General features: G+C 42.5%; 1 protein-coding gene across 7 annotated transcripts in view; it reads left to right on the top strand.

The window, feature by feature from the left end:
- NPAS3 (neuronal PAS domain protein 3) overlaps window positions 1–25,923 on the top strand; it is a 687,349-nt gene that overhangs the window by 543,908 nt on the left and 117,518 nt on the right. For all 7 annotated transcript variants that reach the window (XM_075329901.1, XM_075329903.1, XM_075329902.1 and 4 more), the window contains one exon: window positions 5,038–5,212. In XM_075329901.1, coding sequence (XP_075186016.1) covers window positions 5,038–5,212 — 175 coding nt within the window. The remainder of the gene's footprint in view (window positions 1–5,037; window positions 5,213–25,923) is intronic.

Genomic DNA, 25,923 nt, shown 5'->3' on the forward strand with positions numbered 1-25,923 from the left:
GCTGTCAGCTTTACCGATGACAGCTGAGGTCGGAGGTTTGCTTTAAATAAATTAAAGCAACAGCATGGGATGACCTCTGTTTTGGATTACCAGCCAAGGTAAAGCTGTCAGCTGTGGTCTGCAGTTTTCAGCTATCTGCTTCACCTTAGCTGGTGACCAAAAATAAGGGAGACCCCAAATCGTTGTTATTTTTTAAAAGATTGAATTTGGGGCTAAACACAAGGCTAAATACCCTTTAGTGCCACATGAAAGGCAGTAAAGGGTGGAAGCTTACAATATGCAAGGGGGTGAGACATTATATATGTATTGCACAGCGCTCACTCTGTCTCTCTCATTATTGGTTCTATTCACTATAATGATAACGGATCAGTTATAAAAGTGATCCGTTTGTGTAATCTGTTACCGGATACGTTATTTTATGTTCTTCTGATCCATTCCAAACGGATCATTACTGGACATGGGAACACAGCCTTACTCATGTGCATAGAAATACATGTAACTGCATGCTCCCGTCCGAAGAGTGGCAGGCTGTGATGGGTGATGCGACTTGAGTCTCGGGCGAGTCACTCAGAAGTGTGACACCGGCCAAACACTGATAGTGGGAACGTAGCCACAAGCTACATATGGTTTGTTATCACTTTGATTGATCTTTTTGCTTTTCCTTTCTGCTACATATTTTTATTCCTTCTCCCATTTGTGTCTCCTGTGATCTCGCCCTGACCTCCTCTATTACACAGACACCTGATATCTCTCTAAAAAAGAAACCTCTATATTCAACATGGGTAATGACGAGCGATGTGTGGATTGGTGGATTTACACCTGCATATTGAACGATACCTCGCAGAAGCTCCAAGGTGTTTCCCCATATAATACATTGGATACATCTCTGTCCTCTATGGTTATACATAGCCGGTGTGTCTCCATATAATACATTGGATACGTCTCTGTCCTCTATGGTTATATATAGCTGGTGTGTCTCCATATAATACATTGGATACGTCTCTGTCCTCTATGGTTATACATAGCCGGTGTGTCTCCATATAATACATTGGATACGTCTCTGTCCTCTATGGTTATACATAGCTGGTGTGTCTCCATATAATACATTGGATACGTCTCTGTCCTCTATGGTTATACATAGCCGGTGTGTCTCCATATAATACATTGGATACGTCTCTGTCCTCTATGGTTATACATAGCTGGTGTGTCTCCATATAATACATTGGATACGTCTCTGTCCTCTATGGTTATACATAGCTGGTGTGTCTCCATATAATACATTGGATATGTCTCTGTCCTCTATGGTTATACATAGCCGGTGTGTCTCCATATAATACATTGGATACGTCTCTGTCCTCTATGGTTTACATAGCCGGTGTGTCTCCATATAATACATTGGATACGTCTCTGTCCTCTATGGTTTACATAGCCGGTGTGTCTCCATATAATACATTGGATACGTCTCTGTCCTCTATGGTTATACATAGCTGGTGTGTCTCCATATAATACATTGGATACGTCTCTGTCCTCTATGGTTATACATAGCCGGTGTGTCTCCATATAATACATTGGATACGTCTCTGTCCTCTATGGTTATACATAGCCGGTGTGTCTCCATATAATACATTGGATACGTCTCTGTCCTCTATGGTTTACATAGCTGGTGTGTCTCCATATAATACATTGGATACGTCTCTGTCCTCTATGGTTATACATAGCTGGTGTGTCTCCATATAATACATTGGATACGTCTCTGTCCTCTATGGTTATACATAGCCGGTGTGTCTCCATATAATACATTGGATATGTCTCTGTCCTCTATGGTTTACATAGCCGGTGTGTCTCCATATAATACATTGGATACGTCTCTGTCCTCTATGGTTATACATAGCCGGTGTTTCCCCATATAATACATTGGATACGTCTCTGTCCTCTATGGTTATACATAGCCGGTGTGTCTCCATATAATACATTGGATACGTCTCTGTCCTCTATGGTTATACATAGCCGGTGTTTCCCCATATAATACATTGGATACGTCTCTGTCCTCTATGGTTATACATAGCCGGTGTGTCTCCATATAATACATTGGATACGTCTCTGTCCTCTATGGTTATACATAGCCGGTGTGTCTCCATATAATACATTGGATACGTCTCTGTCCTCTATGGTTATACATAGCCGGTGTGTCTCCATATAATACATTGGATACGTCTCTGTCCTCTATGGTTATACATAGCCGGTGTGTCTCCATATAATACATTGGATACGTCTCTGTCCTCTATGGTTATACATAACCGGTGTTTTAATCTATCAATTTCCAAACCTGTCTAGCAGATGAAGGAATATTCCTGCAATTATTCCATTATCGGTTGCTAAGCAACCCCTCCTTCCTCTACCAATCAGCACAGAGTATGTTGGTCACATGCTCTCTGCGATTTCTCCTTTGCCATTAATTGCCTGTTTAAAGAAATAAAAGAACAATCTTGATTGTGTTTCTTTTTTGCCTTTTCTCCGTGTATTTTACCCTTTATTATTATCTGCTCTAATGGAATTATTACCGTCCAGACATATGGTAAATAATGTCTTCCTCGGTGTATCCCCAGGTGTAGATATATGTGAGTGGTGGCATTGTGTGCAGATTGGGGTTGGCGCTGTATAGGGGCTGGCACTGATCACCCGTCGGCCATAAGGGCGCGTACACCGTCTGTCTGTGTAGAAGTGCCGTTGTACAGGCGATATTGGGGAGGTGACCAGCCATTGACCGGTGCCGTGATTGAAGGCAGGAGAAGGATCATAGGACGTCTATATTGGAGCACGGTCATTGCTGCAGGAATCAGCCCTTTTGCTCTCATCGGGGATGATTTTTTAAAAATGGAGCATGAGGTTAAATATTCCCAATAGATGTTTCTTTTCTTTATGGCGTATTAAGCAAAGCAATCTATAAAGGTGAGGCGCGGAGTCAGGCGGGACGCCGCCTGTAATCTGTAGCCTGAGCCCCGCTTGCTGTGGGATTCGCTCTCCGGTGTCTCTGTGCGTTTCAGAAGCCTCCGTCCTTGTCTGTGTCAGCGACCTCGATAAAAAAACAAATTCCCAACTCCTCTCCGCCAGGAAAAAGGCCCTGGAATTCATGCAAATCACATTAATTCTGGCATCTCCCCAGTGAGCCCGCTATAAACTGCAGCCTAATTAAATATTTTTTAACGATGTGAGTAATTTTTGCCACGGGGCGGATTCAGGGGGAAATTTAATATGAGATCACAAAAGCTGTTCCCAGCGTTGATTCTGTAAATTAATAACTACGAGCCAAGTGGAGAAATATACAGAGCGAATGCGCGGATACTGGAGTCGCGGAAGGACCGTCATCCTGATTTCTTAATATATCAAATGTCTCTTACCGTGTGTCCGGATATCTCTGTATCTTCTCTGTGCATCAGGATGGATAATCCTCAGAGTCAATACAAAAAAACATTACCCTGTATTAGTTCTGACCACATACACTTGATATTATATCCTACAGACAATAGAGCGGGTACATAAATATATATATAGTACACAGCATATCCCACTAACTACCGGATACTGGATATTGTGACAGGGACATAACTATGTGGGATGGAACGATCGTACTCGGCCTGAGCCATTAGTAGGCACACTACTATAAGCTGCATAGCTGGGGACTTCTCCATTTAGCCTTTTCTTCTTAGTTATATTACAAGTGCTTCTCAATAAATTAGAATATCATCAAAAAGTTAATTTCTTTCAGTAATTTAATACAAAAAGGGAAACACATATATTATATACATTACACACAGAGGGATCTATTCCTATATATATAGAGTCATTACACACAGAGGGATCTATTCCTATATATATAGAGTCATTACACACAGAGGGATCTATTCCTATATATTATATAGAGTCATTACACACAGAGGGATCTCTTCCTATATATATAGAGTCATTACACACAGAGGGATCTATTCCTATATATATAGAGTCATTACACACAGAGGGATCTATTCCTATATATATATATATATATATATATAGAGTCCTTACACACAGAGGGATCTATTCCTATATATATATATATATATATATATATATATATATATATATATATATATAGAGTCATTACACACAGAGGGATCTATTCCTATATATATAGAGTCATTACACACAGGGATCTATTCCTATATATATATATAGAGTCATTACACACAGAGGGATCTATTCCAATATATTATATAGAGTCATTACACACAGAGGGATCTATTCCTATATATTATATAGTCATTACACACAGAGGCATATATTTCTTTATATTATATAGATCACTACACACAGAGTGATCTCTTCCTATATATTATATTATGTGTAATGACTCTATATAATATATAGGAATAGATCCCTCTGTGTGTAATGACTCTATATAATATATAGGAATAGATCCCTCTGTGTGTAATGACTCTATATAATATATAGGAATAGATCCCTCTGTGTGTAATGACTCTATATAATATATAGGAATAGATCACTCTGTGTGTAATGACTATATAATATATAGGAATAGATCCTTTGTGTGTAATGACTATATAATATATAGGAATAGATCCCTCTGTGTGTAATGACTCTATATAATATATAGGAATAGATCCCTCTGTGTGTAATGACTCTATATAATATATAGGAATAGATCCCTCTGTGTGTAATGACTCTATATAATATATGTGTTTCCATTTTTGTATTGAATTACTGAACTTTCTGATGATATTCTAATGTATTGAGATGCACTTGTATGTCTTATATAATTAGGCTTTTTTCTAAATAAATCCACCTTCTATTGCAATGTTAGGTTGCAGTAAAGCTGTCACTATGAGCTGCACTCACTTTATATGAGTGAAGTAGCTGGTGGGTGTGCTACAGTAAACCTCATGGAGAGCTCATTTTGGATGTTATACATTTTGCAATTTCCATAGTGATTTTTGAAAATCTAAATATTTTTATAAAAAAATGCTTTCTTGTTGTTTGCAGGTGGAGCTGACAGGGAGCAGCATGTTTGACTATGTTCACCCAGGGGACCACGTGGAGACGGCGGAGCAGCTTGGCATGAAACTTCCCCCAGGACGTGGACTTCTCTCACAGAGTGCCAATGATGATGGAGCCAGCTCAGCTTCGTCATCCTCACAGTCTGAGACCCCAGAACCAGGTGAGGTTACTAATAGTGACAATCCTCCGACCTGCTGATCACTACTTGTTATGGGCAGATTCCCAAACTATGGAAATGGGCCTTAAAGCTATACATTAGTCAGATGCTGGTTATCAGACAGTCAAAAATGTTGCATTATTTTGATTTGTTTGTGGCAGAAGGATTATAGGATTTGGCATTTAAAGGAATCCTGCGGCCAAGTTTTCCCGATATAAACTAAAGCCACTGCCTCTATCTGCTCCATTACTGCAGTCCATTGACCTGTATCTAAGCCCTAAAATTTCTACGGCATATGGCAAAAAATATCTTATATACAGTACTTCTGGCATATGACGCGGTCTGGTGTGATGGGCGTCTTTATTCTCTTGTAAGCAATTCCTCTATGTGCAGCATCATCATCCTCGTTTCTTGATTGACGTCCTACGTCATCTACAGATTGCCGTGTATCTTCTGCCTGCACAGTCGAAGGTCAGATCTAAGCAGGCTCTTATGCTGTGCTCTACTTAGTCTGTAATGCGCCAACACCTCTATACCCAGAGGTAAAGTCATCGCTGGAGTATGCACAGAACAGGATTGTGGTCTGCCCTGAGTGGGACAAAGCAAAGTTCGCCTGCTCAGGCCTGTGCTTCGTCTGAGCAGATACAAACTTCATGGCAATCTGGGAATGACACAGGACTCGTCATCCCCATCAATGAAGCCAGGAGGACAATATTTCTGCACAGAGTGGAGGCTCCAAGAATAGGAAAAAAGACGCCCATGAGACCAGACCATGTCGTATGCCAGACGTATTTAAGCTCTTTTTGTCTGTAGAAAAGCTGAGAATATAACAAAGCACAATAAGGTCTTATCTTTGTGCATATTTGTCACTTTGAAGGGTTCTGAGGACCCACCTCCATACAAGCATCAAACAGCTGCCGCGGGTCCTGCAGTGTAAGTCAATAGATACCAGAAAGTAATGGACATGTTCCGAGCCGCTGACAATCCAAACAATATCACACCAGGTAAGCAGTGGAAGACATGTGGTTTTATTACAGTCAAACCCTTTAGTTTCTTCATCAGGACAACTTTTGTCCTGATGAAGAAACCAGAGGGTTGTGAAACACACAGAATGTAATAAAACCCCATGTCTTCCACTCCTTGCCTGGTGTGATACTGTTTGGATTATCAGCAGCGCAGAACATGTCCATTCATTACTGATATCTATTGACTTATGAGGTATTTTTGGCACATGCAGGGGGAGTGCAGCTTGATAGACTGCATTAATAGAGCAGATAAAGATGGTGGCTTTAGTTTATTGGGAAAACCTAGTGACAGGTTCCCTTTAACTCTCAAGTCCAGTCTCTCATTTGAGAAAAAAATTCTTAAAAAACCACAATAACCCAAACTGTCTTATGTTATGCCTAGTGCAGGGCCTGATTTGGTGTAGTATGACCAGGAGTCTTTTGTTGGTTTTCTGTAAATTCCTAAATCACCACTATAGCTTCTCATATAGCCAGATCAGATCTCATACTTTGCACTGATGAGGGGACCACACCCCGAAACACTGTGTCTGCTATTTGAGATTCTGATCTGGCATAAATCCTAAGTCATATGAAAAGGCTCTGATGAAGATACTGTAGCTTGCCTATTGAAACGCGTTGCGGTTTATGAACAATAAAGGCTTTTAAAGATTGAAGAAATTCCTCCTTCTCAGCGCTCCTTGGACCATTTACATCTCCAGCATTTTATAAGTCATATGAAAAGGCTCATTAAAGGGCCACTTTTGACTTTTAGGATTGCTACTTCCAATAGGTGGCACTCGAGTTCATCTCCTTCCTCCCTGAAGAGACAATTTGAATATTTCCCAGAGGAGCATTGCAGCCAGATTGGTTTGTCAGTCTCCACAAGTAGAAACGTTTTCCCCATAGACCTCACTATAGCTTCTCATACACCCAGATCAGATCTCATACTTTGCACTGCCAAGGGGCAATCACCCCGAAACACCGTGTCTGCAAATTGAGGTTCTGATCTGGTATAAATCCTAGATCATATGAAAAGGCTCGTTAGAGGGTAAATTTTGACTTTTGGGATTGCTACTTCCAATAGGAGACACTAGAGTTAGGGGTACTTTGCACGTTGCGACATCGCTACTGCGATATCGTCGGGGTCAAATCGAAAGTGACGCACATCCGGCGCCGGTAATGATGTTGCAACGTGTAAAGCCTAGATGTGCCATAAACGATTGCAAAAGCGTCGTAAAAGCGGCACGGTGGCTCAGTGGTCAGCACTGCAGTCTTGCAGCTCTGGGGTCCTAGGTTCAAATCCCACCAAGGACAACATCTGCAAGGAGTTTATATGTTCTCCCTGTGTTTGCGTGGGTTTCCTCTGGGTACTCCGGTTTCCTCCCACACTCCAAAGACATACAGATAGGGACTCTAGATTGTGAGCCCCAATGGGGACAGTGTTGCCAATGTATGTAAAGCGCTGTGGAATTAATAGCGCTATATAAATGTATAAAATTATTATTATCTGTGTAGCGTCGGCCATTTTCATAATGTCGCACCAATAGAAGATACGATCTTTGTCCTCGTCCCTGCGGCAGCACACATCGCTGTGTGTGACACCGCAGGAGCGAGGAACATCTCCTTACCTGCCTCCACCGGCTATGCGGAAGGAAGGAGGTGGGCGGGATGTTTACGTCCCGCTCATCTCCGCCCCTCCGCTTCTATTGGCCGCCTGCCGTGTGACGTCGCTGTGACGCCGCATGAACCGCCCCCTTAGGAAGGAGGCGGGTCGCCGGCCAGAGCGACGTCGCAGGGCAGGTATGTGCGTGTGAAGCTGCTGTAGCGATAATGTTCGCTACGTCAGCTATCACAAGATATCGCATGTGCGACGGGGGCGGGGACTATATCACGTTCGGCATCGCGAGTCGATGCTAGCGATGTCGCAACGTGCAAAGTACCTCTTAGTCTCCTTCCTCCCTGAAGACACAATCTGTAAATTCCCGGCATGCAATGGCGCTCAGATCCTGCACTGGGCATAACACAGGGAATCCGTTGTGTAAAGTGGTGCATGGGTGTGGACATGAGGATACTTGTGTCAGTCCCACTACAGGGACCCAACCTATTGGTGTTTATGGTGAGCGCACTGATTTTACCAGTATTAGGCTTGTAGACGTCTTTAATTGGCCAGCAAAATTTTGTAAGATAAGACTCCGACATTTCTGTGAAATGCTCTAAATAAGCTTAGAGCTCATTCCTTCCATCCCAGAAAATGGTAAAGGAAGGGGGGATCAGCTCTAGCCCTGTGCTCCCCCTCTCCTTCATTGTGCTCTGACGATAATTCAAGCATTAGGGGAAAATCCATTTATAAATTAAACAAAATGACTTGATATCCATCGTTCCCCAGTTCATCACGCTGTTCAAACAGCCACGAGATTGGCGTCTTGTCCCTGGCCTTCCGAGAGCCTTAGTAATTAGATCTGTGACGGATTTATCCTTTACTGATTGAAGCTTTAAATTAATTGAAGTTCCACGTTTGTGGTTTTCTGTGTTTTTTTTTTTTCTTTTTCATTGCAATTTTTTTTTTTTTTTTTGCCTCCTGCTTATTCTCTTTGGATCTGTCTCTTGAGGAATGCTGGAAACCTCTTTTTTTTTTGTTGTTCGCTATGTATGTGAGCACAAAAGGGACAGTGTTTTGGAATTGAGAGGGGCCTCTGAGCCTCTGTTTGTTTAGCTCCTTTACAAGTCGAGGTATCCTTCTTTCAGCCAAAAAGAAAAACACCCAAATCTTGCTGCATGCTCTTTGCTAGTCATGGGACTAATCAGAATGTATAGTATTGTTGTCAGCATATCTAATTGAAATGAATACAAATCTTCAGTCCTGTAATTCTCAGTATTTTCGGAAGGAGTAAAATGACTTTCCGGAAAGAGTTACGATATCGGAGAGACGTGAAATGTTTTTACATACAGTTGTTAATGTCCTGGTAATCTAAGAAAAAGACTGATGGCACGTCCTACCTTTCTAATGTGAACAAGTGCAAACTGAAAGTGAAACATAGTAACAAAAAGTAGTCTGTAGGGCTGAGATATGTATAGCAATGAATATGGGAATATAGACATGCATTACTGCTATGAAAAACATGTAAAAATTTAGATACTTAGCACACAAAAATGGCCAGTTTTATATAAGCCCAACAGCCAACGGCAAGGCAACTTCTTTCTGTTGGGTCCCTATCAAACTAATGCCTCTCTTTGGGTTAAAAAAACGACAATTTATGGGTGGACAGGAACCTGCAAATGGGGAATTAAAATCGCCTGAGACTGAAGAGCAGAAGTGTTCAATAAGAAGGTATAGACCCTGTAATCTAAGAAAAGACTGATGGCACATCCTACCTTTCTAATGTGAATAGGTGCAAACTGAGCATGAAACAGAGTAACAAAAGGAGACAGCTGCACTCTGTAGTGCTAAGATATGTGTAACAATGAATATGGGAATATAGACATGCATTACTGCTATGAAAAACATGGAAAAATTGAGATACTTAGCACTCAAAAATGGCCAGTTTTCGGTGATCCCAACAGCCAGCGGCAAGGTGACCTATTTTTCTTGGGTCCCTGCCTACTATAATGCTTCCCTTTGGGTTAAAAAAACCTACAATTTATGGGCGGACAGGAACCTGCAAATTGAGAATTTAAATAGCCTAAGGCTGAAGAGCAGGAGTGCTCAATCAGAAGGCAAGACCCTGTAATCTAAGAAAGACTGATGGCACATCCTACCTTTCTAATGTGAACAGGTGCAAACTGAATATGAAACATAGTAACAAAAGGAGATAGTTGCACTCTCTAGTGCTAAGATATGTGGAACAATGAATATGGGAATATAGACATGCATTACTGCTATGAAAAACATGCAAAAATTGAGATACTTAGCACACAAAAATGGCCGGTTTTATGTGAGCCCAACAGCCAGCGGCAAGGTGACCTCTTTTTGTTGGGTCCCTGTCTGCTCTAATGCAATGTTTTTCATAGCAGTAATATAAGTCTATATTCTTATATTCATTGTTACACTTCGCACTACAGAGTGCAACTGTCAGCTTTTTCTTACAATGCCCTGGTAATGACACAAATTAAATACTATATTTACAGGTCCAATGTATACTACATAGCAGTAATCGGACATTTTGACGCTGGTAATTCACACACCGGTCTTGAAGACGCGGCCTGGATGTGCCAAGTAAAAGGAAATCTGTGCCTGTAGGGGCTTTCATAGAGTTGTGATAGAATTCAGACATGTTTTCTGGGGTAATATTATAGAGACACATTGTTATTATATAGACACATTATTTGGATTTCACTAGTTTCCATTTTACTATCTTTTACTATCGAACTTTCTCTTATACTTTGCCCAATGCTATATATAGTTCTGGAAAGTCTGAACATTTAGTGTATACTTATAGACCTCAGTATAGCAACAAACCACTTTGGATGAAACCTTCTGTTACTTAACTAATCCGATAAGAAGGTAGTGTCTATAATAGACCTCAGTGGTAGAGACTTTGTATGATGTGCAGCCTCTTGGATACTTTGTTGTGCCGAGGACGTCCATGTAAAACCATTGTTCTGCCACAAATCTGTTGCAATTTGCCAATTGGTTTATTGGCTGAGGAATGAAGGGAAGTCGCTCTGGTCAGATGAAGTATTTATGTAAGTTCCTTAACTTGCTGTCCTCACACATTCTATATGTCGCATGGAGTTTTGCTCAAAACACGCTGAGTGTCATGGCGGTATCAAACGCTGTTCACGCTACAGATTGTGACACTCCACCCTTTGTTTTTTCTGGAGTTTCTGAGCTACGCAGGCAGGCTCGGGCATCGACCAGCTGTGTGCTCATTAGTGATCAGTCTAGCTAGAGCTAGCCTCTGCTGGCCTGCAGGTTACCTCTGGGATCACATGTTGTTGGAAACCTATCACATTTACTCTTCACCTTTTTACGATGGTGGAATCTATCTTCCCACACCGACTATAGTTTATTGCTGTGTTGGTTTGTGTGCTGTTGTATCACAATCTTGCTGGTGATTATATTGCGTGGTGCTTGGAGTTGTGGAATTCTCTCGCCGCTGTGAGATAGAGTTTTAGTTTCCCCCTGTTTGTCTATCTCTGTTGGTTTTGTCACACTCCTGTCCTGGCCCTCCCCTGGGGTACTGGGTATAAGACTAGGGCTGGTCAGGAAGGCGGCTCAGACATCCTGACCTTCAGAGGTAACTCTGAGATAAGGGATAGCTAGGGCCCCCCTAGCCTGAGGGCGAGTCTGGGAGCCTTTGTCCCCTTGTCCCCTACTGTCCCTGATCATCGTGACTTTATAGTTCTAATCACTCCGCTTTATAGAGAAATAGATCTGCGTACAGTTGAAACCAGAAGTTTACATACACTATCTAAAAAGACACATCTGCAGATTTTTCCTTCCGCATTCTATAAGACACATCTGCAGGTTTTTCTCACTATCTGACATGAAATCAGAATAAATCTTTCCCGTTTTAGGTCAATTAGAAACCAAAATTATGTCTGTTTGCCAAATGACAATAATGAGGGAGAGAATGTTTTAAGGCATATTTATTACTTTCTGCAAAGTCAAAAGTTTATATACACTGAGTACTATGCCTTTAAATATGGGACAGCCCATATGATGATGTCATGTCTTTGGAAGTTTCTGATAGGTTTATTGGCAACGTCTGAGTTAATTACAGACACACCTGTGTATGTATTTTAATGCACACCTGAAACACACTGCTTCTTTGTGTAGCATCATGGGAAAGCCAAATCAAATCAGCCAAGATCTCAGGAAGAGAATTGTGGACTTGCACAAGTATGTTTTTTCCTTGGGTGCAATTTCCAAATACCTGAAGGTGCCGCGTTCATCTGTACAAACAATTATACAAAAAAGATGGGATTATCATACCACTCAGGAAGGAGACGGGTTCTGTGTACCATAGATGAACGTGCTTTGGTCAGACATGTGCATATCAACCCAAGAACAAAAGTAAAACACCTTGTGAAGATGCTGGCGGAAGTTGGTAAGATTTTGTCATTAAACAAGTCCTGTATCAACATGGGCTGATAGGCCACTCTGCCAGGAAGAAGCCATTACTCCAAAAGAAACAGAAAAAGCCAAATTAATGTTTGCCAATGCACGCAGGAACAGAGATCTTAATTTTTGGAGACATGTCCTGTGGTCTGACTAAAGTAAAATTGAACTGTTTGGCCATAAAGACCATCGTTATGTTTGGAGGAAAAAGGGAGAAGCTGTGAAGCATAAGAACAACATCCCTACTGTGAAACACGAGGGAGGCAGCATCATGTTGTGGGGTTGTTTTGCTGTAGGAGAGACTGGTGCACTTCACAAAATAGATGGTATCATGAGGGAAGAAGATTATGTGGCAATACTGAAGAAACATCTCAAGACATTTGGCAAATATAAATAATTTTGGTTCCTAATTGACCTAAAACAGGAAAGGTTTATTCTGATTTCATGTCAGATGGTGAGAAAAACATGCAGATGTGTCTTTATAGAGAGTGGAGGGAAAAACCTGCAGATGTGTCTTTATAGAGAGCGGAGGGGAAAACCTGCAGATGTGTCTTTATAGAGAGCGGAGGGGAAAACCTGCAGATGTGTCTTTATAGAGAGCGGAGAAAAAAACCTGCAGATGTGTCTTTATAGAGAGCTGGGGGGAAAACCTGCAGATGTGTCTTTATAGAGAGCGGAGAGAAAAACATGCAGATGTGTCTTTATAGAGAGCGGAGGGGAAAACCTGCAGATGTGTCTTTATAGAGAGCGGAGAAAAAAACCTGCAGATGTGTCTTTATAGAGAGCGGAGAGAAAAACCTGCAGATGTGTCTTTATAGAGAGCGGAGAGAAAAACATGCAGATGTGTCTTTATAGAGAGCGGAGAGAAAAACCTGCAGATGTGTCTTTATGTGGTCTTGTTAGTTTACTTTGTCACCTCCACAGTTCCGTTTGCTCTTCTTCTCGTCCTCTCGTATACATTTCCATTTTGTTTTCATTTTGTCTCCCCTCCTCCTTTCTTCCGCACTAGCATTCTCTCCTTCCTTCACAGCGTTGCGAGCTGCTGTCTCTTGTGGCTCGCTAGCAATTCAATTACAGAGACGAGAGATAGCGAGTCTCAGGCGGAGAAAGGGCCCCGTCTGACAAGAAATATGACAGCCTACTTACAGGGTGTTTATGCAGTTAAACTCAACCTCCCCACACCTGCAGTATGGGAAATGTCAGGGTTTGTGGGTAAATGTGCACGTTTGTTTCCATACAACTTGTGTCAGTGGATTTGCATTTGTCCATTACGATCAGTAATGTAGGTAGTTCTTGTATCAGTGGCATTAAAATGAGAATTTTTCATCCAAGGGTTTTTGCATCAGGTTGATATAGAAGCAGAGACTGGTATATTGGTGATGGTATCTGATGTGCACCAGCTCCCGTACATTGGCTGTGAAGATCCTCCGCACAGAAAGTATGAGCCCACGCTTGGCTTGAGACGCAGACAAAGAAACAAAGGTATCCAGCCGTTTGGATAGAAAACCACCAATTTATTAGTACAGCTTAAAAGGAACCTGTCAGGTGCAATATACACCCAGGACCACGAGCAGTTCTGGTGCATATTGCTAATCCCTGCCTAACCGTCCCTGTATACACTAGCATAGATAAAGAGATCTATAGAAAAAGTATTTCTAAAGATCCTTTATGTTATGCTAATGAGCGAGGGCACTAGTCACAAGGGCATAAATTCCCTTGGCTAGTCGGCCCCCTTAGCATGTAAGTATGCCCCTGTGGGCATGCTAACATGTTAATGAATACGCAGCGTCACAGGGATGGTCGCTCTCACTGCTGGTTTTCGGCTCAGTGTACATGATCAGAAGACCCCGACACTTCTGGTCATGTACAGTACACCAGTTTGAAGCTGGGACGCGTATACCCGGCTTCATAGTGCGCACGACTGAAAGTTTAGGACTTCTGATCATTCACATTGAGCCGAAATCCAGCATCTGGTGCGGTGGCAGCAGAGAGTGGTGAGATCAACCATGCCTCTAATGCTGCACATTCATTGGCATGTTAGTGCGCCCACATGGGTGTGCTTACATGCTAAGGGGGCGACTAGACAGGGGAAGTAAAGCCATTGTGACTCGTCCCTGGCCTCATTAGCATATCATAAATACTTTTTCTAAAGAGCTCTTTATCTATGTTATTAGATACAGGGACGGTTAGGCCGGAAATAGAAATATGCACAGAACTGCTCGTGGCTTTGGGTGCAACCTGACATGTTCTGTTTAAAAAGTTCTAGATACAACAAAAATATTGCACCAAGGCAAAAGCTGACGCGTTTCATACACAGAACTGCCCTTAATCTTGGGATCTGATGTCATAACGACCTGTGACATTACTGAGATGTAGGTTACAGGTTCAGATATGGAATTTACACTGGAAACCAGTAGCTTCTAAATATTCCTTATGGGTATAGTACCTTGTATCTTAGGCCTCCTTCACACATCAGTGATTCTGGTACGTGTGTTGCAGTTTTTATACGCACCAGAATCACAGACATACACAGACTCATTAAAATCAATGGGATGGCGCACACATCAGTGATTTTTCACTGACGTGTTTCCATACGGTGCACACGTGTGTCCGTGTGATATGTACAGAAACAAGTCCCTTTTTCTCCAGCATCACTGATGTCACACAGACCACATAGTGATGTGATCCATGTAACATGTGCCAAAGAAAACACTTATATTTGAAATAAAATGATTTTTATACTCACCTGTCTCCAGCCACTGCTGTCTCCTGCTTCCAGGCCGGCTAATTATGCTCATGAATATTCACTGCACTGCGACCCTGAGGTAGCAGCAGAGGGGAGACAGCAGCGGCTGGAAACAGCAGCACCACAGAGAGCAGTGCCGGAGACAGGTGAGTATAGGAGTGCCTGATCTCCGTGTGCTATCATGGCAAACGGAGGGCCATACGCATGTTGAACATGTCATTGAAAAATGCGTGTTTTTGACTGACATGTGAAAGAGGCTTTACAGACGGCACTGCATGTAGCACATTCCTGACCATTAAAAATCCAGAGGAACCTAATACAGTCATACGAAAAAGTTTGGGCACCCCTATTAATGTTAACCTTTTTTCTTTATAACAATTTGGGTTTTTGCAACAGCTATTTCAGTTTCATATATCTAATAACTGATGGACTGAGTAATATTTCTGGATTGAAATGAGGTTTATTGTACTAACAGAAAATGTGCAATCTGCATTTAAACAAAATTTGACCGGTGCAAAAGTATGGGCACCTCAACATAAAAGTGACATTAATATTTTGTACATCCTCCTTTTGCAAAAATCACAGCCTCTAGTTGCTTCCTGTAGCTTTTAATGAGTTCCTGGATCCAGGATGAAGGTATATTTGACCATTCCTGTTTACAAAACAATTCCAGTTCAGTTAAGTTTGATGGTCGCCGAGCATGGACAGCCGCTTCACATCATCCCACAGATGTTCAATGATATTCAGGTCTGGGGACTGGGATGGCCATTCCAGAACATTGTAATTGTTCCTCTGCATGAATGCCTGAGTAGATTTGGAGCGGTGTTTTGGATCATTGTCTTGCTGAAATATCCATCCCCTGCGTAACTTCAACTTCGTCACTGATTCTTGCTCATTATTGTCAAGAATCTGCTGATACTGAGTTGAATCCATGCGACCCTCAACTTTAACAAGATTCCCGGTGCCGGCATTGGCCACACAGCCCCAAAGCATGATGGAACCTCCACCAAATTTTACTGTGGGTAGCAAGTGCTTTTCTTGGAATGTCGTGTTTTTTTGCTTCCATGCATAACGCCTTTTTGTATGACCAAACAACTCAATCTTTGTTTCATCAGTCCACAGGACCTTCTTCCAAAATGTAACTGGCTTGTCCAAATGTGCTTTTGCATACCTCAGGCGACTGTTTGTGGCGTGCTTGCAGAAATGGCTTCTTTCGCATCACTCTCCCATACAGCTTCTCCTTGTGCAACGTGCGCTGTATTTTGACCGATGCACAGTGACACCATCTGCAGCAAGATGAAGCTGCAGGTCTTTGGAGGTGGTCTGTGGATTGTCCTTGACTGTTCTCACCATTCTTCTTCTCTGCCTTTCTGATATTTTTCTTGGCCTGCTATTTCTGGGCTTAACAAGAACTGTACCTGTGTTCTTCCATTTCCTTACTATGTTCCTCACAGTGGAAACTGACAGTTTAAATCTCTGAGATAACTTTTTGTATCCTTCCCCTGAACAACTCTGTTGAATAATCTTTGTTTTCAGATCATTTGAGAGTTGTTTTGAGGAGCCCATGATGCCACTCTTCATAGGAGATTCAAATAGAACAACTTGCAAGTGGCCACCTTAAATACCTTTTCTCATGATTGGATACACCGGCCTATGAAGTTCAAAGCTCAATGAGGTTACAAAACCAATTTAGTGCTTTAGTAAGTCAGTAAAAAGTAGTTAGGAGTGTTCAAATCAAGAAATTGATAAGGGTGCCCATACTTTTGCACCGGTCAAATTTTGTTTAAATGCAGATTGCACATTTCCTGTTAGTACAATAAACCTCATTTCAATCCAGAAATATTACTCAGTCCATCAGTTATTAGATCTATGAAACTGAAATAGCTGCTGCAAAAACCCAAATTGTTATAAAGAAAAAAGGTTAACATTAATAGGGGTGCCCAAACTTTTTCATATGACTGTAACACAAATGTGAACTGATACTAACAACTAGTGTATGAATGTGTCATTCCAATATTGTTGCATTGTATGGAACACAAGTCGGCGACTTCATCCCGCACAAGCCGCTCACTAAAGTCATTTAATAAGCTACACATGAAACGCGTGCAGCCTCAGACCCTTCCCCGATACAGCGGCTGAATTGTCCATAAATGCGCCCCCTCCTTAACGAATCCTGATAATTCTGAGTGAATAGCAAGCAGCGGAGACCTTGTGCGGAGGCGAGCCATTTATTCTGCCTGCATGCGCACTTTTTTCTTTATCATAATTATTTCCCAGTCAGATCTCCTCCCTGATTTCCTAACGGGCCTTTCTCTCTCCGAACAACATCCCGGATCCAGAGGCCGTGATAATTCAAGCCCCAAACCTCACGGGTCCTGTACCTTCTTTTTTTTTTTTTCCTCCTCTTCTTTTTTTTTATTCTGCATTTTTCCAAGGACATTTTTATTACAAAGCTGATGAAATTTGCATATTAATTTGTTCCTTTCAATTTTTCTTTTTTTTTAAGATTAGACGTGACAGGCGGGTATCAGAGCTTTTGGTAGTCAGAATGGATAAAACCATTCAAAACGCATTGGGATTGCTGGGGGAAGGCAAGGGGGAGGTTAATTCACTGCTCTATCAGTTTAATTTAACCCTCCTGTTCCCTAAGGGACATGTCATACATTGATGGGATTTCACCTAAGTTACTGAACTCACTTCCCCGCACATTATTAAGATACATGAATGACTGTGGATGGGAACCAGCTATATAATATGTGTCTCACATACACTCCAAGGGTAGTGTGCAGGGATCAGGCTTTTAGTTTTTGTTAAAGTAGTTGTTTAGTTTTACATTTTACTTGTCTAAAGGGTTACAGACATTACGTAATGAACGCCATTATATTCATCCCCCGCAGGTCCAGCACTGCCTTCCCATCACTGCCCTGGTGTTTTTTAACAGACTGGAGACTGACATCTATGCAATCAATCACTTGGCTCAGTGGTGATGCCAATGTAAACGGCGTGAGCCTTTGCGCCTAGTGATTGGCAGCAGAGGTCATGAGCTCCTGCACCTAGTGATTGGCAACAGAGGTCATGAGCCCCTGCGCCCAGTGATTGGCAGCAAAGGTCATGAGCCCCTGCGCCTAGTGATTGGCAGCAGAGATTATGAGCCCCTGCGCCTAGTGATTGGCAGCAGAGATCATGAGCCCCCTGTGCCTAGTGATTGGCAGCAGAGGTCAGGAGCCCCTGTGTGCATTGATTGGCAGCAGATGTCATGAGCCCCTGCACCCAGTAATTGCCAGCAGAAATCATGAGCCCCTGCGCCAAGTGATTGGCAGCAGAAGTCATGAGCCCCTGCGCCTAGTGATTGGCAGCAGAGGTTATGAGCCCTTGCACCAAGTGATTGGCAGCAGAGGTCAGGAGCTCCTGTGCTCAATAATTGGCAGTAGAGGTCATGAGCCCCTGTGCTGAGTGATTGGCAGCAGAGGTCATGAATCTTTGTGCCAAGTGATTGGCAGCAGAGGTCATGATGAGCCCTTGTGCCCAGTGATTGGCAGCAGAGGTCATGAGTCCCTGTGCCCAGTGATTGGCAGCAGGGGTCAGTAATGTGTGCTGCCATTGTGATGTCACTACTGTATCCAGTCAACAACAGATGCGGGGCAGTGGAGAGGCAGCGCTGGATCTCGGGAAGGGGGAATAGCTGTGTTTCCTTTCCATGTCTAGAACCCTGTGGAAAAATAAAATTTAGTCCCTGTCAACCCCTGTAAGGATAAAATATATTTTTAAAAACAAAATCCCACCTCAAAAAACACTATTTTCCTGCAAATATAGGTTTAATCTGCAGGTAAATAGTGTTACAAAGCTGCCTGGCCGCCATACTGAAAGTGCAGCTGCTGGGTGGAAAATGAATTTGTTTCTCCCTGGGAGCCGCTTTCAGTCATGGGGGCGATTACAGTGATCACTATACTGTGAGCAGCAGCTGTAGGCACGCACCAGTATTATACTCCAGAGCTGCATTCACAATTCTATTGGCTTCAGAGCTGAATTCCAGGTCATCCGTGCAGTCCAATGTTTCACTCGCTCCCATAGACTTGTATGGCTGTGTATGACCTGCCAATCGCAGCATGGAGCAATTTTTTTCTCATACACAACCTACATAAAAATGCACAACCTTAAATAAAACTATATTTAAAATGTTATATTTTATTTTGTCCAGGGTGAAAAGGTTATGAAACTTTGCAAATCACTTTATTGGGGAATTTGTCTTCATTTCTGTAAAAAAAAACAACAACTTTGATATCAGAATATAATAATAGTAATTATATTTATTCACTTATATAGCATTATTAATTCCACCGCGCTTTATACAGTGTGTCCACCCATATCCTGTCCACCGCCATTAACTTGAGAACGGCGGCAGCTATAGGCATAGAAGTGGTGTCTAGGTATAGTAAAGTAGCCATGCGCTACGCAATGAAACCACCTAAAGCGCCACCTGGTGGAAAACAACAGAGTTAGCATTTTTATCTGAAAATGGAACGAGATAGAGAAAAAAAGTGAATTACAAAGTTGTAGGGCATCATCAATTCAATACGAATCCACACCTTGCATACAGAAATGCTATGATTACAACGTGTAAAACTCCCAAGGCTGCGGACGTGAAGCGATACCTCATGGAGACCTCATACAAGTCATTGGGTATGGTGGCTGTGTGGAGTGGCCTCCACGCTCACCTGACCGGGCCCCATTGGACTTCTTTCTGTGAGGTTACATCAAACAGCAGGTGTATGCGACCCCTCCACCAACATTGCAGGACCTACGACCACGTATCACAGATGCTTGTGCAAACGTGTCACCTACCATATTGCGCAACGTGCAGCAAGATACAGTATGCTGTGCAGAGGCCAGATGTGCATTGCAGCTGACAGGGACCACTTTGAGCATCAAAGTTAAATGAGCGCCATATGCGTGACCAGCATTCAATGTGTTGGGGGGGGTCATGGGTTTCTTATCATAGCATTTCTGTATGCAAGGTGTCGATTCGTATTGAATTGATGATGCCCTACAACTTTGTAATTCACTTTTTTTCTCTATCTCATTCTGTTTTCGAGATAAAAATTCTAACTCCAATGTTTTCCACCAGGTGGCGCTATAGGTGGTTACATTGCGTAGCGCATGGCTACTTTACTATACCTAGACACCACTTCTATGCCTATAGCTGCCACCGTTCTCAAGTTAATGGCGGTGGACAGGATATGGGTGGACACACTGTATACATCATCATCACTGTCCCCATTGGGGCTCACAATCTAAGTTCCCTATCTGTATGCCTTTGGAGTGTGGGAGGAAACCGGAGTACCCAGAGGAAACCCACAAAAACACGGGGAGAACATACAAACTCCTTGCAGATGTTGTCATTGGTCCTGACACTTTCACTGCCATCATCTGTACTCCAGTGGAGTACATTCTGATATCAATGCATGCAAAAGACTGGAAAAAGCAGGAGTTTTGAAGCCACTTACATGCAATTTTTTAAAGGCATGAATACAAATCCCCTAATAAAGTGATTTGCAAAGTTTCGTAAGTTTCCATACTGGACAGAATTAATACAAAACTTATGAATGTTTAGTTACTTTTTAAGAAGCCTCTTAATTAATTTGCCATATGTTTTGGGCTAATCATGTGCCAAAATCATGGTCTGGAGTACATGCCTTCCAGAATGTAAGCCTTTTTAAAAAATAAATAAAAAAAGGCAAAAGGCCTTATTCTGGTATCTATACATAACAATAAAGCGACACCTGTTAAACATTTCACGTCTGCTTTTATTCAAAACATACAGTCCCTGACAGACGTTCTGTCACTTATCCATGTAATGTAAATATAAGCTTATAACCTGACTTTACATTCATCCATTGGTTTTATAAATTACTCTTTTGAAAGCTGAAACCTTCCCAATTTGGTTTAGGTTATGAAAATAAAGTTGCTGCAAAACTGAAATATTGATCATTTAATGAACACAGAAAGGTCAGATTTTGGCAAGACATCAGAAAGATATTCCTCAAGTCACAGTCCAGTCAGGAGCCTATATGTCCTATGGAAGTCACGACAGATCCTGCAGCTTCTCGGCTCAGCATCCGGGCAGAGCTATAATCTGTGAGCACAGTTTGTCTTCAGTGCCCAGAAGGGAGTGGGTGATAGTCTGAGCCACACCCCTAGCCTCATCATTGGTCCAGGCTGCTGCCCTTCCCTGCACTCTGTCTTCGCAGATTGGCTGCAGAGTGTGACATAGGTGCCCTGAGAAGGTGATTTTGTTTTATAACTAGATGAAAAAGATGATCATCTGGTTCTCTCCACAAATGTACAAATGAGAACTATTGTGTCACGCTAGGTACGGGGAAGTACCAAGTGCATGGCAAAAGAAAAGGGAAGGAAAACCCTGTGACTAGGGAAGTGGGAGATGGGGATTCCTGACCTAACCTTCTGCTGGTCCCTGGGGTCCCTCACCACCCTAGATAGGTTCCGCACCTATGCGCCGAGCCGGATACCTGAGCCTAGGTATCCCTAGAGCTGGACCCTAAATATGGAATGGGTGGGATGAGCTCTTTGTCAACCCCACTAAACACTAGAGAAGACACAAGGAGGACACAGAGGGGAAAAGCATGAACTACTTATCATTAGATGACACAGGTAGTAGTTCAGCAAAGTTTTCAGCAAAGACACCACAGAGGAGTACAAGCCACCTGCTTGTAACTAAGGCTTGAAGGAAATGAAAATATCACTAGCACAGTCCAAGGAAGGAAGTGGTATTTAAACACCAAGGGCACAGTGATAATCAACAGCTTAGTGGAAGATGAGCTCCTGCTGGGTCTTAAAAGGAGAGAGATGAATCCAGCAGGAACGCTCCCTATACTGACAGCAGGAACAATGGAAAGTCAAGGAGCATTCTGCGCAGCCAGACGCTGTGACCTTCTATGGCCAGAAACCACATGACTGTCTGTCACATGTGACACAACCATGACATATTGAGGATCGATTTAAAAGGAATGTGTGATCGATGAGAAAATTACCTATTCTTTAAATAGGACGTGTCACCAGGTTGTTACGGTTGCTGTGGCACTGGAGACTATGTTCGGATTTCTTGCTACTGCACATGTGCGAGCACTGGAGACTATGTTCAGATTTCTTGCTACTGCACATGTGCAAGCGCTGGAGACTAAGTCCTATCTTGGAGCCATTGCACATGTGCGGGTGACATCATCGCTGACACGAGGTCACATGTCTCTGACACCTTCTAAGCTGATTGGCCGCTGGTCATGTGCTTGTGACACGTGGTCACATGTCTCTGACACCTTCTATGCCGATTGGTCGCTGGTCATGTGCTTGTGACGCTTTGCTCGGTGATAGGCCAGCGTGACGTCATTGCTGTCGTTCTAGCAGCGGATTGGCTCTGGTGTCCTCCATCTTGGATGAGGCACAGAGTCTATATAAGACCCTGACGCACGCCGCCCGGCGCTCAGTCCTCTTGGTTCATGCATGAGAGTAGACGCCCTGTGCACGTCCCTCTAGGCATCTCTCTGTCTATGCTAGGTGAGCGCTACCGGCAGGGTAGCGTTCTTATACCTTACAGCTTCGGCTGCGGTCCATATCCTTACCTCTTAGTGGAGCGGACATAGGCAGGTGCCTGAGGTACATGGTCTGGCTGGACCTTGTGATTCTACTCGTAGGTGGACGTTGCCGCTAGGGTAATGTTCCTTATACTGCGTCTGGAAGTTGTTCGTATCCTCGCACACTAGGGGAGCGAACATAGGTAGGAGCTTTGTGCGGCTTACGCTGCTGTCCGTCTCTTTTGCACCACTAGAAGAGCGGACCTAGGCAGGTGCCATATCTAGTGGTTCGTGTCCTCGCACACTAGTGGAGCGAACGCAGGTAGGAGCTTTGTGTGGCTTACGCTGCTGTCCGTCTCCTGGCACCACTAGAGGAACGGACCTAGGTAGGTGCCATTTCACACTCACTGCTTTTGTCTCTGTGACCATTAACAGAGACCATTCCACACATCCTCCAAGTAAGGGAGGAATTGCTTTATTTTCGAATTATATTCCTCTGTGAGTTTAACAGAGGTATTGCACTCTGCACTTGTGTTATTACTATTTACAGTGGCACACTTACAGTCAGGGCCAGAAATATTTGGACAGTGACACAAGTTTTGTTATTTTAGCTGTTTACAAAAACATGTTCAGAAATACAATTATATATATAATATGGGCTGAAAGTGCACACTCCCAGCTGCAATATGAGAGTTTTCACATCCAAATCGGAGAAAGGGTTTAGGAATCATAGCTCTGTAATGCATAGCCTCCTCTTTTTCAAGGGACCAAAAGTAATTGGACAAGGGACTCTAAGGGCTGCAATTAACTCTGAAGGCGTCTCCCTCGTTAACCTGTAATCAATGAAGTAGTTAAAAGGTCTGGGGTTGATTACAGGTGTGTGGTTTTGCATTTGGAAGCTGTTGCTGTGACCAGACAACATGCGGTCTAAGGAACTCTCAATTGAGGTGAAGCAGAACATCCTGAGGCTGAAAAAAAAGAAAAAATCCATCAGAGAGATAGCAGACATGCATGGAGTAGCAAAATCAACAGTCGGGTACATTCTGAGAAAAAAGGAATTGACTGGTGAGCTTGGGAACTCAAAAAGGCCTGGGCGTCCACGGATGACAACAGTGGTGGATGATCGCCGCATACTTTCTTTGGTGAAGAAGAACCCGTTCACAACATCAACTGAAGTCCAGAACACTCTCAGTGAAGTAGGTGTATCTGTCTCTAAGTCAACAGTAAAGAGAAGACTCCATGAAAGTAAATACAAAGGGTTTACATCTAGATGCAAACCATTCATCAATTCCAAAAATAGACAGGCCAAAGTTAAATTTGCTGAAAAACACCTCATGAAGCCAGCTCAGTTCTGGAAAAGTATTCTATGGACAGATGAGACAAAGATCAACCTGTACCAGTATGATGGGAAGAAAAAAGTTTGGAGAAGAAAGGGAACGGCACATGATCCAAGGCACACCACGTCCTCTGTAAAACATGGTGGAGGCAACGTGATGGCATGGGCATGCATGGCTTTCAATGGCACTGGGTCACTTGTGTTTATTGATGACATAACAGCAGACAAGAGTAGCCGGATGAATTCTGAAGTGTACCGGGATATACTTTCAGCCCAGATTCAGCCAAATGCCGCAAAGTTGATCGGACGGCGCTTCATAGTACAGATGGACAATGACCCCAAGCATACAGCCAAAGCTACCCAGGAGTTCATGAGTGCAAAAAAGTGGAACATTCTGCAATAGCCAAGTCAATCACCAGATCTTAACCCAATTGAGCATGCATTTCACTTGCTCAAATCCAGACTTAAGACGGAAAGACCCACAAACAAGCAAGACCTGAAGGCTGCGGCTGTAAAGGCCTGGCAAAGCATTAAGAAGGAGGAAACCCAGCGTTTGGTGATGTCCATGGGTTCCAGACTTAAGGCAGTGATTGCCTCCAAAGGATTCGCAACAAAATATTGAAAATAAAAATATTTTGTTTGGGTTTGGTTTATTTGTCCAATTACTTTTGACCTCCTAAAATGTGGAGTGTTTGTAAAGAAATGTGTACAATTCCAACAATTTCTATCAGATATTTTTATTCAAACCTTCAAATTAAACGTTACAATCTGCACTTGAATTCTGTTGTAGAGGTTTCATTTCAAATCCAATGTGGTGGCATGCAGAGCCCAACTCGCCAAAATTGTGTCACTGTCCAAATATTTCTGGACCTAACTGTATATACCCCTTATCCTCTGCCATAGTCTGCAGCAGAGTCTTTGCACGGTGGACCCTGACTGTCTGATATTCCTTTGGGTTTTATTATCAGACAGACCCCTGTAACATTGGTAATAAGGAGCCAGTTTTTGCTGTTCTTTTATTCCTTCTGCTCCCTTGAATATGCCTTTTTTTTAAGTCTTCCATATGGTTCCAGTGATATGGACCATTTTATTTATTGGTTATTGTTCTTTTCTTTCCAAGGAGGCGTTGCTCACAGGATCCTCTGGGGCGTGTCTTTGGCAGCTCTGCATTATTACTCTGAGCCACACCCCTTTGGTGAAGACCACAAAAAAAGTAGCAGTAAATAAAAAGATTTGTCGTATTTCTTCAATCATATGGTGGATTTAAAAAAAAAAAAAGTTACTCGAGAGCAGTAAGATTAAACGAAAAGCAAATACTGCCCATTTTTAGTCTGCTGGTAGGTTCCTTCTGACTCAGGTTTTTGTGTGAAATTTATTTTTAAAGAGTTTTAATGCTAGTTTTTTCTATCTATATTTAAAATATCACTGTTTGTTACAAAAAACCCCAGAAACTTTAATTTTTACACTGCCAATATTTCAGATCCCTTTTACTATAGATGTACACACGTGGTCAAACTTGTTGGTCCCCCTCGTTTAATGAAAGAAAAACCTACAATGGTCACAGAAATAACTAGAATCTGACAAAATTAATAAGAAATAAAAAAGTCTATGAAAATGACCAAATGAAGGTCAGACATTGCTGCTTTTCTGCTTCCACAGAATTAAAAAAAAAATAAAAAAAACCCTCATGAAATAGGCCTGGACAGAAATGATGGCTTCCTCCTCCTGTTCCTCCTCCTCCTCCTCAAGTTGCACAACCTTTTGAGGCAATCACTGCAATCAAACGATTCCTGTAACTGTCAATGAGACTTCTGCACCTCTCGACAGGTATTTTGGCCGCTCCTCAAGAGCAAACTGCTCCAGTTGTCTGGTGTTTGAAGGTTGCCTTTTCCAGACGACCATGTTTCAGTTCTTTCTAAAAATGCTCAATAAGATTTAGGTCAGGGCTCATAGAAGCCACTTCAGAATAGCCCAATGCTTT

Source organism: Anomaloglossus baeobatrachus, chromosome 12 (assembly GCF_048569485.1).
Source record: "Anomaloglossus baeobatrachus isolate aAnoBae1 chromosome 12, aAnoBae1.hap1, whole genome shotgun sequence".
In the NCBI taxonomy this organism is placed as follows: domain Eukaryota; kingdom Metazoa; phylum Chordata; class Amphibia; order Anura; family Aromobatidae; genus Anomaloglossus; species Anomaloglossus baeobatrachus.